Raw genomic sequence first — 15,669 nt, forward strand, 5'->3', positions numbered from 1 at the left:
CGTTATCGTTACGCTATTTCAAAAAAATTTAAAATTCAAACGCACTTAAAATTTTTCCTATAACGACGCTTCGAGTTTTCTCTATAGCTATTTGAAGGAAAACTTATGGAAAACTTAGTGTTATATTTTTAATCCCTAGTTATAAACATAAAAAATTTTATGATTTTTAAACTTCAAAATTACTTGCAAATTTTCGCGTTTTCGACATATTTTGTAAAAATTTGAACTATAAACGCTTATAAAAAATAATTGTGACTAACAATTTTTTATTTTTTATAGCTACAATAAGAACAACTTATAAGGAAATTCGTATTAAATTTTCAAGTTTTTTTGGTCGTCCAACATTTTTTTACTGAAAATTTCAGTGATCTATAAATAACTCAAAAAAAGTCAAAACTTTTTGAAAATTAAACTGTATATAATATATAACACTAACATAAACATTTGGTGAACATTTCAAGTATTTACAGTGATTAGTTTTTGAATTACAATCATATAGAAAAATCAATTTGGTCGAAAACTTGTTTTGCGTAAATTTTCTGTCATTTTTTTTTTTGTTTTTCTCGATTTTTTTGAAAAATGTTGGAAAATTTTTACTTTTGACCTCTATAATGCACCAAGAATCTTCAATTTTACATCGGAAACCACCCCCAAAGTTTGAAATCGAAGCATTATTTCGACTAGTTATGCTGTACACAGACACAAAAAAAAAAAAACACACATCATTGTAAAATCAATACATTCATCATTTCGTTCAGAATCTAAAAATATTATTATTATTTAATAGGTACCTACTTTATACATATAGTAAATATATAGTTTAGTCAACAGCTTACATATGATGCGTAAATTATGTATCCACGACAACGCAAGCAACCTGCGTGATGGTCACAGTGCGTCACGTTATTTCATATTCTTATAACCACATAATCATAATATAATTAATTTTTTTATTTGTCTTGGTAACAATATCAGTATAATATGCGATTAAAAATAGACTAGAAATGGGCGACAATAAGTTTCTAAGTAACCTGCAAGTAACCTCTACCGCCTCCAAGGTTTCCTCACGGTCAACGACCAAAGAGGCGAATCGCAACAAAAGGCGGATACAGTGGGTTGGCGACGACGAATGTAATCCACAAAAGTACGAAGACAATGGCATAAAGAAGCAGACCTCGACCAGACCTACCATACACCGCTCCATAGCGTCGACAGACCTGACCAGTAACCTTATTATACTTAATACTTATACCTATACGTGCGACTCTAAAATTCAAAATGGTCTAGTAAAAAAAAGCACTGCAAGTGTCAATAAAGTTACTATAGTTATTGGGCTTAAAGATAATTTTAGTTCATAAATTCTATACGTAAATCGATAATTTAAAAATTTAGATTTAAAACGAATAATTCGAAGAAAAAAGCGGATAAGTTCTAACGCTTTGCTGCATGTACATTATTAAGTGTCTATAGAAAATCGCTGTAATTAATGTGTTAAATTTTAATTCAACGATATAAAATCATTGTATGCCTACGAAAAACGATTCTAATTGGAGACGGTCTGTCAGACTTTAATATTAATAAGTACTAAGTAGATATATTTCATGACATTATTGTTTTGATTAAATTAATTAATTTTACTATATTATAGGTTAGGTTAGGTGACAAAGTTGTATTTGAAAATGTCATTGTGTGTATAAACTATGATATGACCTATTCTAAAAGTTTCAAATACCTACGAATAATATTATTAAATTACTGCAACAAAATAACGAAAATCGTTTTTCTTGGTTTAAATTTCGTCCAAATTTGAAATTAAAATAACAATAAAAAACTGTGTTTATATATAATATATATATATATATATTTGGTAACAGAAATAACACAATTATTATAGTTAGAAATGTTAGAATGTATTAAATAATACAATTAATAATATAATTCATCATTGTATTATAGGTAGATTTATATTGTATATGCACTTAACATTTTACCACATAATTTCCCTTCTAAAACCCTATAGTGAACACAATAACCTGGTTGATTTACCGTCATTCGTTGTGTAGTAATGACATTATACCAATTATAGTTTGTAATTTAGCACACGTCCGGTGACTTGATGTGAATATAATATTATCATATACGAACAGTTTTCGATGTATTATGCTATAATTTATATTATATTATACCTACTATTAACAGGGCGCAACACCCATATTTGTTGTCTCAGTCTTACAAACGCGTTATTTACGCACAGCCGTTCACGTTTTACTTCGCGACCTTAAAAATTAGAGTGAATAGGCCTGTTATGAAACTTGATGGTAAGAACATTATCTGTATTTTGTTGGAAGCATTTTACGATAATTCAGTTTTTAAGAGAGTTATGCGCGTATGATGAATTATACAATAAAAATGCTCATAACTCACTTTAAAACTGAACTATAGTAAAAATACTTCACAGATAATGTTCGTACCATCAAGTTTCATAACAGGTCTAATTTTTAAGCTAACGGAATAAAACGTGAACTGAGCGTAAATTTGCTAAGTTACTCGTTTGTAAGACTGACACAACAAATACGGGTGTTGCGCCCTCTTAATATTTTGCTCGCACCGTGATCTAGGTGTACACCTATATATGTGTTACGCTTCATTTCAGTATTTTTTCTCATATTTGAATTTGTGATAAGTTAATTACACGTTCTCAAAAGCCTCGGGGTATTTATGTCGTGTACAATATTACAATTATACACTACGAAAATATACATTTAAAACAATGCAACGCTCGCGATATTGTTTTATGTTTTCAGCTGTATAACTTTAAAAACAACTTCTTACTTTGTTATAAATATTTTTCTTTATAAAATGATTTTTTATGTAAGATGAAAAAAACACAGACTCCAGTAAACCTTATTAATAGTTACACAAATAGCAGAATATGGATATTTTTTTAATGTTTTGCCTGCGGTATAAAGTTTATGGAAAATTGTGGTTAAATTATTATCGAGATAGGGAAATATCGTATTTGCATTATGATAAGCGGGTTTCTTTTTTCACTCGGTCAATCAAATTAATAATACCCTCATTTTCCCCTTTATAATGGTACGTTTATTCAAGTTCTGATTTTTAGAATTTTTAAGTAGACTTAAAGATCATATTTTCAAATTTCTCTGTAAAGGAGTATCCTGTGGGGATCCCAACTTTTATTTTTCAAATGGAAATTGAGAAATCCCCTATTTTACTGCAAATTATTTAGCAGATATTATTTTTTTTTTGAGAATTTTGATGTATTTAAATCTAAATTCAAGGCAGTTGTTTTTTGTAAAATTGAGTTTTAAGGATAATATGTCCATGCTAATGGTAACCTAGCCTGGTTTAAGTAGATAAGATGCTTAGACGATTTGAAAAAATTAGCAATAACTATGGATTTATCATTATAAATAATTTGTAAAAATAATCCAAGTATAATAAATACTGCATACATCTAACATTGGAAAAGGTTTTTATTTTTATAAAACCACTTTTAAGGATTATTATCCTTAGTATGAAAATTTTACCATCTCAGAAACTACTCATCATTAGAATTTTGATTTAAAAACATCAAATAAAAACATCATTATAAATTAAACATATTTTTAAAACAAACAAATTCCAAATGATAATTTGAAAATTTGGGAAGTTTACTGGCTCCCCTAAAATAATTGATTTTTAATCCTCAGTGGGTTATACATAATATTTTGTGTAAATGAAATAAGTATCATTATAAAACATTCTAAACAAAGGCTAAAGAAAAGAATTGGTAAAATGTTTTTATTTATTTTGGTTTTTTAGGGGGAGAGGGGGGCTAGGGAAATGGACCTTAAATAGCGTAAATTTTTGAATTTGATCAAATGAATTTTACCGGGAGGTGAATATTCACTAGGTAGTGAAATTTTATCCGGGTAAAATATTTCTAGAGAATACTATACCTTCCGGTATAAATTCACTAGAGAAATTTTACCAGTGATTATTTATCTCTGTTAAATATTTGCTAGATATATTTTACTCCCGGTAGAATTTTGCTAGCGATATTTAACCCCGCCGTGGATATTTACCTCCAGTAAAATTTCGCTAGTGAATATTTACCCCTCGGTAAAATTCCACCAGTGGATTTTTACCGGGGGGTAAAATTTAACTGGGTCAAAATACACGATTCCACCAGCGGTTTATTAGTAACAGGTCCATGCAGATGATAAAGAAGTAATCCGCAAAAAGTGCTGATTGTTTCACGCTTACGGCCTATACACAACCAGACACTGAAATCTATGCCACGGTCTTTACAAAACATAAATTTTTGGGGCTACAATGCTGAATCTTATATTCATATATTATATGATCTCCTTGCATGACGTCTAATAATTCAAACATATTTAGCAGTTATCACTGTTCCTTTTTTTCCTGTATACCTAAGTCGTGCGTCGAATTTTATCGATAAATTTATCAACCTGTAATCATAATGGTTGTTATACCAAAAAAAAAATAGCACTTCTTTCATAACATTGTTTTCGTTGAAACATAGTTTCTGATTGTTGCATATTATAGATTCTCGCATTACCTACTCCATGATCGAAGGACGCAGGATAAAAAAATAGTGTGTGTGGCTCGTGGGAGAAAGCGATTTCATTCTTGGGCGAAATTAAATACCGGATATAGCCCGATACCCGTCCTTATTGCCTCACAATATACTATTGTGCGTTTACTCCGCTCAATATTACTGATCTCACACGTTATTAAAGTAAATAGGAGGTACCTATATCACGGAAAAGTAAATAAAAATTGACACTGATATATATATTATACGTATACATGTACGCTGCAGTCTGCGCGCTTTCTTCGGCGATATTTCTTTCTGGAGTTATATTGATTTTGCCAAAAATAAAGGTATCATTTAGGTTCATATACGTAGTATATACTACTCAAGTGGCTTTTAAAATCTATTATCGCGTTCGGTTTTCTGACTACTTGAGATATGACGTGATTTAGGTGCCACGCGTATAGTCGTTCTGTCCTTCCGATACTATTTATATTTTATTACCGGTGCTATTCTGGTGGAAAAAAAAGGTCATTCCGGTCCGCAATTTTTGAAAGCCCAATCGCATATCATAATGTGGACTGAACCTTTTTTCGACATTTTTTCATTCAAATTTTTACAACCAATCGTCCGAGCACTGACTTGAGAAATACGTGTCGGCATTTGGTGCGTATATTATTAAATACAACATTCGTTCGTCGTTCATATATAAAACCATATTTTAAATATGAAATTTGTACTATCACCGCTACAGTTAAACAATCGAAAACATGATCCTTCATTCCCCTACCATCATAGAACATCCACATTCCACCCGTATATATATTTCATTGTCAAGAACGATTAAAAGTTTCTAAAAACACGAAATTGTTTAAGCATCTGCGAAAATAACTTAATAAAAAGTTTATCTCGCGCGCGCGTACTGATTATTCTAATATCATCCGAATGAAAATCCTCAAGTCATTAAAACGGTATTTCCGAGACAAAAGTTTTCAACGGACGTTGTAAATAATATGTATTCAATACTGTAAACATCGTTGAAATATTACAGTGCGTATAACTAGTTCAAGTATTGCGCAGCCGGCTGTCGACTGTCCAATTCTAAAACGATAGCGAAGTTAAAACGATTTCATAAAATATTATTGTAAATATTATGTAGGTACTTTATAAATTTGTATGCGTCGCGCTTAGATATATTGTATCACATTTCCCGCGAGAATACCATAATAGTGTAACATTTATTTCGTTTCGAGTAGTTGTTTAAGACACAAAAAAATGAATAACGGCAGCATCGCACCTCGAGATTATATTCGTAAGCGCAGTTGTCGATTCCGATTCGTTCTTTTATTTCGGACACGAAAGGCACATTTTATATGAATTTGTTATATTACCTATACCTATAACCGTCTCGAACAATTTAAATATTTGCTGTCATTATCGTTCCGTCATACCGGCGTGGCATATAATTCATATTATACGATTTAATCTAAACATGTCAATGATAAAAAGTACTGTCGTCACCTTTTTAGGAGCGGCTTGCAGAGAATCCAAAGACCCTACTGACCAAAACTTGGAAACAGATACCGGAAGCGCAGAAGTCGAGCGGAGTGTGAAGGTTCAGCAATGCTGCGAGCGGTTTGGTTTGTTGGCAACGCCTGGATGTGCCGGTACGTTCAAAATGTCCATCGTAACCGACGCCTTTTTCGGACCGGAAGTGAAATGTTTAATAGAGTTCAAGGTGTGGAAAACAATGGAGAGCCCCGAACTAAAGAGGCTATGGTTTACGGTCAGACATGCGATGTCACCCGCAGCTGCCACCGCCATACGAGCCCTGGAAGTCTGGACGGACCGGAAAAACGGCTGCCCGGCTAAAGTGGTGTTTTTGCAGAAATAATCGCACTCACACACACACACACACATACACATAACATACATTATAGATCATAACGTACCGGTGGAAAATTTTTGAAAATTCTACACAATATTTGTTTTCCCTCTATGTTCCTGCGTGTTCAGCACCGAAACCAATCATGAATTTACCATAAAATTTGTTAAGGTCAAGAACAATAAAATTAGTATTTGTACATTGTATTTTTTTTTTTTTTACAATTTTTTGCAATACTAGTGACAGCATATTTTTTAATTTATAATGTAACTTTTCTCGCTTGTTAAATGCATAAACATCATTTGGATATCATAAAAAAGAATACGTCACAGACAATGCTTTTCATAATAATTTTGATACTATAAATATTTAATATGTCAATACAAAACTAATAAGTAATAATAATAATGATATTAAAGCTTAAACAACAAAACACTGATTCTGCTGAACTCAAATTCACAATATTGCACTATTGCGTGTGGATCAATGAGATACAGCACTTATCTATAGTGTGTATGATGAAACATCCTCCTAATTATATTACGATAACGTAATATATAATCAATTTAATGAATTGTTTAATAACGTCTGTTTCGGTTACTTCTAAAACTAATTATAATATATCTATTATATCTACTACATTGACATTGTTCAGGTATGAATTTATCGTATCGTTATTGGCAGGCATAACAATAGCATGTGCTAAGGATAACGTCATAGTTTTGTGATCTAGCAAAACGCGCTTTTTATTTCGTTGTGTGGTTATCTAGTGTCACGGAGAATTACTGGATTCGCCGATAACTGTAGTTCTACTATGTTGTTCTACTAACTGTTCGACTAACCCATGACCCAGATCATGATTATCCGGCGGTTGTACTTCGTCTACACTTCCGCCCGATCATTCATAGTAAATCGTAGTAATTCGTTCTATAATTCGACTGCGCCGAATGATATAATGTGATTTAACTTATTAGTTATAATATTATTGAGCATGCACATATGATTCGAAGTCAATATTCCCCAGTCAACACTATATATTGTATACACGATATGACACGCGGCTCCTTGAATAATTATGCAAGGGTATTAAGATTGATTCGAAAAAAAATTCCGTAACGAGTCTATTGTTGTATTTGTTTTCAAAAAGTTCAAACTTAAAGCTCTTTATAAAAGCTGACTTTTTATTTTGATGCGTACTCGGTAAACTAGAATAAAATATATTGCGATCTTGTGTAGTATGGTACTACACTTACATTGTATAATATTATAATATAATGAAATAACAAAAGGTTTGGGGAATTCGGTAAAAGTTTGATATTACCATGTTGTGAATTTTACACACACCTATCTAAACAAATTTTAACTTCATGTATTATAAATTATAATACTGAAACTTTACTTCAACTACTTTAAACTATATAATACGATTTCAGATTGTATCATTCTCGTAGTTGGTTTTTGTCTATTGATGGAAAACTATTTTTGTACAATAATTCGTATTTATTATTTACCACAGAAAATATATCAATTAGATTAGCATTTGAAATTAAACAAACAGCCGACCTATACGTCATAATCGCGAGTGTAAACGCTGAAAATAAAAACCAAAACCATTACCTATATATATATATATATATAAAAGTGCGTAATCGCGTTTTTTCTGTTTTAAGAACAATGCAAATTTTACAATCGTAACTTTGGAAACCCGATAAATAATTGTTTGTTTCTCGCAGCATAAAATAAAATAAAAACTAATTAGAAGTGGAATATAATAAACATTTTATTAACATTGACTCCGCGATAAGTTATTTAAACCCCCATTATGTTGTTCTCAAAGTTCCAAACAAAATTGTCGGATACTTTTAAAGCGTTTTGTTAGTACAGTTTAAATTAAAGTATATAGCTGCGTGAAATCGTTAAGCATCTAACTGTGTATAATATATACCTACTGTATAATAACATAGTTACGTGTATATATAAATAACCCATAAAAAGTACTTAATTATCTGCTGCAGGTTTCAAAATATTTATTTTAAATTATTTACAAAATTAATACATAATATATACCATTCGTTTTGTATTGCACATTAATCACGCCATCGTTAACATAAATTTACTAATAAAGTAATAAACAGATGGACGGTAGTTGAAGAGGAATTTTATTATGTATAATCGATATTCTAAATTCCCAATCAAAATATTTTTTATAAGATTTATTTTTTTATTTTGTTAGAATCTGAGAGCAATGATGAACGTATCGATTTTATAATGGCATGTGTGTTTATTTCAAATGTTAACATAAAGTAAAAAAAAAACTTATTATATACCTTCAAATTTGTACGTGTTTCCTGATATTAAATTGGGACTGGTTAGTACTTTTGGGAAGTAAAAATAAAAAATTCTTATAAAACTTCGAAATAATTGAAAAGAACAAAGGAAACATTTGTACTAAACAAAAATTGGCTAGTTAAAAGTCTTATTTTTATACAATTATTCAATAACGTATAATATCGTAGATATTTCACGATATGTTTATATTAGCATTTATAGTCAAGTATAATATTCAAAATATTTTACTCTTTTTGAACTATTTGTAAATATTATAAATGTTTTCATTTTTTTTTTAATCTGAAAATGACGATAAAAATATTTAGCTTGGTCAATAAGCTTTCTACAAAACTTAATACCAGGTTTCTCAAAAGTTATAATTACCGGAATTATTAAACAAAAAAGTTGAGCATATTCCATAATTATTTTTATGAGTATTTGAACTTTAAATTCTGATGGAAATATTCCAGAAAAAAATAACTATTTTGCATCAAATTAATTTCATTTTTTATTATTCAAAAAGTATTAACCTTAAAAATTTGAAACATTCTACTGCTACTCAAATTATAATTTTCCATATTTAATAAAATTTTCAAAATATTCAGACGCAATTTAATCTATTGTTAGCCGTGTAATTATTTTTTCTTTGTACTGAGGAAAATTTTTTGGCTTGTTTAAAATGCTTAAAAATGAAATACCAAATCTCATGTAAGTTATTGTTTTAGCAATCTATAAAAGATGTTTAAAATATATAAACATATTTATTCAGACATTTTAAATTAAAAATTGGATGATAATTATATATATTTAAACATAAAACAACTTCTTCATTCTTCTTTTCCTTCACCTTCTCACACAACTATTTGGAGTCGGCCACCCGGGTCCTCAATTTCTTCAATTTCATCATGATTTTAGGTAATATTAATTAATTGTTGTAATTCAAAAAAATCATTTAAAACATTTACATAAATTTTTTTATTATACATTAAATATATTTTTGGGCAAGATACAATTTTTATTTTCAAACCGATTTAGCGTAACGCTTTATTTATCGTCATAGAAACTCAAATCAACGATAAAACTAGGTAATTTAATTAATATTAATAGATATTTTTCCATTCTATTATATATCCAAGATTCCTCAGCTTTACTTACAGGGGAAAAACATCTAGTATCGGTGCTACTTATTTTTTTTAAACACAATCAATTACATTTTCAAAACATTAATATAGAATATAATAAATCTTTCCTATAACCTAACATTATTTTACCGGGTACTTCTCAGTAATACCACTCCGTTTGTGTGTAGCAGACTTTAAACACTCATAACTATAGTATGATATTATGTGTATATAAATATCTTATATTTCAGTACAATATGACGATCGACCGACCTTTGCCTAAAGTGTGCTTTATGTCTGTATGCAAATAACCATTTCGTTTGAGTATCTTGCGACCTGTGTTGTTTAAGTGTAAATACTATAATACCTACGTAGTTTGAAATAATATAATATAGTACATAATACTTATATACATGTATCATTAAACATATACAGCTGTTATTCATACACACACACACACACACACACACACACACACACACACACACACACACACACACACACACACACACACATATGTATAGGTAGTTCAGTATAGTAATTTAAACCATCAAACTTGATCTCTCGATGTGAAACGATTGATATATTATACTTCTACCGTTCTATATTATAATATATACTAAATATTTTACCATATTATGTCGCGCTAGATTCGGTTTCGTGGGTTGTTATGATTATTATACAATACAGGGTGATTCTTTTATCAAAGAACACTCATTATTTAAAAAAGTATTGACTTTTTTCAAAATATTTTTTTACATAATTTCAAGTTGTTAAAAAACCAACGTTTTTATTAAAAATATATATTTTTTATCCTTATCATTTTTTAAGTTTTTTACCTTTTACTTTTTACTTTTTAACAAAAGTTTAGATTGGCAGAGTGGAGTGGTACGGGGTTACCCCGCAAAATGTTTGTCAACTACTCCACTTGTCTAAACTTAAAATACTTATAACTCATAAACTACTAGCCCTAAATTCGATTTTAGATTCTGAGCGAAGCGAATACATAGCTCCTATCATATTTTTATAATAGCAATTGAAAAATAAAAGAAATGCGTAGTCACAATTTTTATTTACAAGCATTCAAAGTTTGAATTTTGACAACATATGTAAAAATCACGAAAATTCGCAAATTATTTCAAACTAGAAATTCATAAAAAATGTTCTTTTTAAATCTAAGATTTGAAAACTTTTAATAATCTATAATATATCCTAGACAGATAAACCGTCTTCGCTCAGAATCGTTTTTCGTATACAATGATATAATATCATTGGATTCAAATTTAATTCCATCCATTACAGTAACCGCCTTGTAATCTACTGTACAGCAGAGCGACATCCACGACTTACCCGCCTTTTTTATGAATCAAAATACTTAGAAAAATATTCTGCTTTGGAATATGAAATTAAAACTCTATGTTGTCAATCAAAAAAGTAAAATCTTAAAAAATGATAAGGATAAAAAATATTTTAAAATATAATTTTTTAATAAAAACGTTGGTTTTTTAACTACTTGAAATCATGTAAAAAAATATTTTGAAAAAGTCAATACTTTTTTTAAATAATGAGTGTTCTTTGATAAAAGAATCACCTTGTATACAAGGTGATCAATTTAAGTGGGTACACTAATTATCTCGAAAATTATTAACTTTTTTTGTTTTAAACTTTTAAGTTTATGTTTTTCTAAAACCGTTTTTTCATCCTTTATAACAATTAATTAAAGATTACTGTTGTAATTTGAACCCTAACCATTTATTAACTTATCGATTAATTGGACTAATTTCATTTATTTTGTTACCTTGGATTCCGCGATATCGAATTTATCACTATAGCTCTTGGTCTTTACAATTATTGGAAAAATAGTAAAAACTCCTTTGAACCAGCTTTGAAGGTATCTCACAAACCAATCAACGAAAAATGAAAATGTTTACACGTAAATTCATGAAATAAAAACCAGTTTTATTAATTCATGATATTTTAATTACATATTACCATTTGAAAATCAAAATTTTTAGTGGTTTCACCAATATAAGGGTCAAAAAAATAAAAATATTATATGGTTTTAGAAAAATATAAACCCAAAAGTAAAAAAAAAAATTTTTTTTAAAGTTAATAATCTTCAAGATAATTAGTGTACCCACTTAAATAGATCATCCTGTATATAACAGCCATTTATTTAGCGTATAGTTACAATTTATTTATAAATATTGTCGGTATCAAATCGATATCAATGATATTTCTTCGAGTAGGTATAAAGGTATATGGTTATCGGTTATAGCTTTGATGTGTTTACCCGCACTTGACACTGATTTAATATAATAACAAAAATGTATTATTCGCAAATTAAATTACATTTACCATTTAGATAATATACTGCAGTGGCCATTGCTCTATACAAAGTAATAATAATAATATCATTAGTTCATTGTTGGTTGTAACTCGTCTAGTCGTCTCACTGTAGTTGTACACGACGGTCGCTGTTCAACATTTCTTTCTTTTTTTTGTTAACGGTCAAACTTTATTATCTTCGTTTTGTCAGGGACTGTTTTTTTATCATACCCCATTCTCGTTTATATTTATTTTTGCAACTGTAAATTTAAACATTTGTGTTTCTTTGCAAATACATAAATTATACAAGATGTAGAACACGAATCATTTTCTTCTTTATCATTATTTATTTTATTCTACGATCATTATTCACTTCGAAAGTCACAATTGATGAAATACGAAAACATGTTTTCGAACAAATCTCGAGATTTTAAATATATATAATATCATGTATAGTTACATAAAACTGTATAATAATAGTATAAAAATATAGCTGTTAATTATACCGACATTTCGCTCACACAAATATTTGAAACTTCTTTCAAATGTTTAATTTTCCTAACATTATATTATACAGTCACTTCTTTACTTACTTAATGTATGAAAGTCATATATATTGAACTCATTAATGTTATAAAGCGTTATTACAATAATATGTTACCATAAAAATTATTATAATATGAAATAAAATGTTTCATCAAATTCAAATTTAACCGACAGATGTTGAGGATATTGAAATATTTTATTACACTGAATGTATTACAAATTATAAGGCACCAAGACACTGTCATGTTATGTGCGATTTAAAAAAAAAAATAGAGACAATGTTACAAAAAGATAATGTCGAAATAAAAAATAAAATAAAAATCCTAGCGTGGCCTGACGTAAAAATTGTAAAAAAAAAATATACAAAAGAAAAATAATTTTAATTAAATACATAAAATATATATCTACAGTATTCTGTTTGACATATAAATAATAATTAAAATAACTAACAATTATTGAGTATAATAATATTATTAGTTATGAAATTCTCACGAAAATCACATATTATATATTGTTTGCAGGATGTAGCTGTAGGATATGATGATCGTATTTTTATTCCGCTGCCGATAGTTTATAATATATGTACAAATATTTTTTATTGTTCGTCCATGTTATAATAATATTATTTTCCGAACTACTTATTCTTACCCAATAGTGATATGGTCCATCAATTTTACTAAGGAAGAACAATAATTTTTATTATTTTTTATTTAAAAAAATACATATATTCTTTAATTTAAGGTCAGTATAATTATTTCATTAATTTTTATTTCACTTGAATTCGTTAAAATTAAGTTTACGCATCGGCACCAAAATTAAAATCTTTTCAACTGTAACTCAACTACAGTTGATTTGTGTATTATATGTATAATTATGAAATAAATTAATAATATTTATTGATGTTTCCGAGTTCTGTCGTCGATAAACCCGAAAAAATGGGTCGCATAAAAGAAATTCTTTTATAGTATTTGATTCGCTAGACATTTGAAAACAAAACAAAAAAGTTAAATTTCGGGAAACATTTTGCCTAAGGTATTTAGATATTTTATACAAGGGCGCAGACATTTTCTGAATACCACATAGTGAAGAATCGATCACATATAATATGTAAATATAAAATAAATAAATTCTTACAGCACATACAAGAATATTTTGTTCTTCATTTTAAAAATGAAAACGATTGGATTAAAATTTAAAATGTTATCGTTTGAAAACTGTGCACACACTCTATAATACATTATATTATGTAGTGTACATTAACCGCAGTGACAGAAAATTGCACAAAATGCGAAACGTTGTCTGCAGTATATTAATAATGGTCTCGTCTAAAAATCGAGTCAAGCACACGCGGTGCGAATACAATATTCGATTGGTCTCAAGTCACATATCACACAAAGCAGATATAAAAATGTATAATATGATTACCACGGTTACAAGGCAATTTAATTATACATTCGCCTGGCGGTGGTGTATTTACAAGCTAGAAAAATATACTTTTTAAACGCCCTCCCCTCCTCCTCACCGTGACAATAGATCATTTTATTGTATTCTTAGCCCACCATATTATAATTTATATATTTAAAAAAAATCAAAAAACATTTTTATTTGCACAATGTTATCTGTTAAATGTTTGCAGATTAAATTATTGACTTACAATTATTCAGTCCATATATTAGAAATCAAATATAAATGTATCGTTTTCATAAAGTTGTGAATCAAATTTTATGAGTTCGATATTCGTCAAACATATATTATATAAAATATTTTGAATACGTTTGAAATAAAATACAATTAGAAGATTATATTATAGTTATAATGTCGTGAAAACGTTTGATCACCTGCCAAAAATAATTAAAAATCTAAATCAAATATTTTAATTTTTACTTACAACGTTCCCAAAATATTATGAAAATTTTTTATGCGGATAGGTACGTGGAATGCAGTAATGTTTACTGAAGCTGGTTGGGCACTTCTCACAAAACTCATATAATATCTGCAGCACACATTGTATAAAATAATATATTTTTGCAACCCTGTAAGTCCAAACTTGACCTTCGGCGCAGCACTTACTACTATATAGATGTCATCTGCAACCAATAATTCGTAACAATGCACTGCAAGCAGTCATCATACACTCTAGGATTACTACCCTTCAAATATTCCATTTTGGACGACTCGTAATCATATTACTGAGAGCGTATACGTTAATGTTATAATGACACGTATATCACAATTATATTTATTATATAATGACATAATGATATTACTATGTCAACGCGTTTACGACTTGGCGATTTTATTATGCACCTAACGACTGTTTTTACCCGCAAGGATGATTCGGAAAAGTACAAAAACTGCAAATGATGCTGTGTTTGTTTTATACAGGTTTATACCTATACACCGTCTTTTTTAATGTTGGTCAGTAGCGCGTGAATTATTATTATTAATATACACTTGCGCAGTGGTGTGAAAACCGAGAATCGTGAACCGTTGATGGTTGTCGCGAAACAAATATGCTCAAACAAAAAAAATCCACCGACTCGTCACCGTAAAACCAACTCTACACGTCTCACATACATAAAAACAAATATTTATACATACACGGCGGTTTGGTCAGCTAGAAATCTATACAATGTAGTGTAGGTTATTAAACCAATTCATATATATCAATACCATCACAGTCTGTTATAATATTATATCTATACGGATTTCCGTTCACGAATTAATGAAATAAGCCGAAACCCATTATTATTAATTTCACATATAATCTATATCGATATTGATCATTATTTACATTTCGATAATAATACTGACGCTATGTTGCGCCAACATTACTAGACACTCAACTAGTCACTAAAGTTTTTTTAGACATTTTTTGTATGGTGAAATTTAAAATG

The 15,669-nt window shown here is 29.0% G+C and overlaps 1 protein-coding gene across 1 annotated transcript; it reads left to right on the forward strand.

The window, feature by feature from the left end:
• Nucleotides 1–1,004: 1,004 nt before the first annotated feature.
• LOC149059035 (uncharacterized) lies at nucleotides 1,005–6,771 on the forward strand. The gene is made up of 2 exons (XM_089218532.1): nucleotides 1,005–1,224; nucleotides 6,094–6,771. The coding sequence occupies exons 1-2, from the start codon at nucleotides 1,005–1,007 to the stop codon at nucleotides 6,456–6,458; spliced, it is 585 nt and encodes a 194-aa protein (XP_089074658.1). The 3' UTR covers nucleotides 6,459–6,771.
• Nucleotides 6,772–15,669: the final 8,898 nt, after the last annotated feature.

The sequence above is a fragment of the Diuraphis noxia genome, unplaced genomic scaffold (genome assembly GCF_037042655.1).
Source record: "Diuraphis noxia isolate RWA-SAM2 unplaced genomic scaffold, SU_Dnox_SAM2 contig0002, whole genome shotgun sequence".
Taxonomy (NCBI): Eukaryota; Metazoa; Arthropoda; class Insecta; order Hemiptera; family Aphididae; genus Diuraphis; species Diuraphis noxia.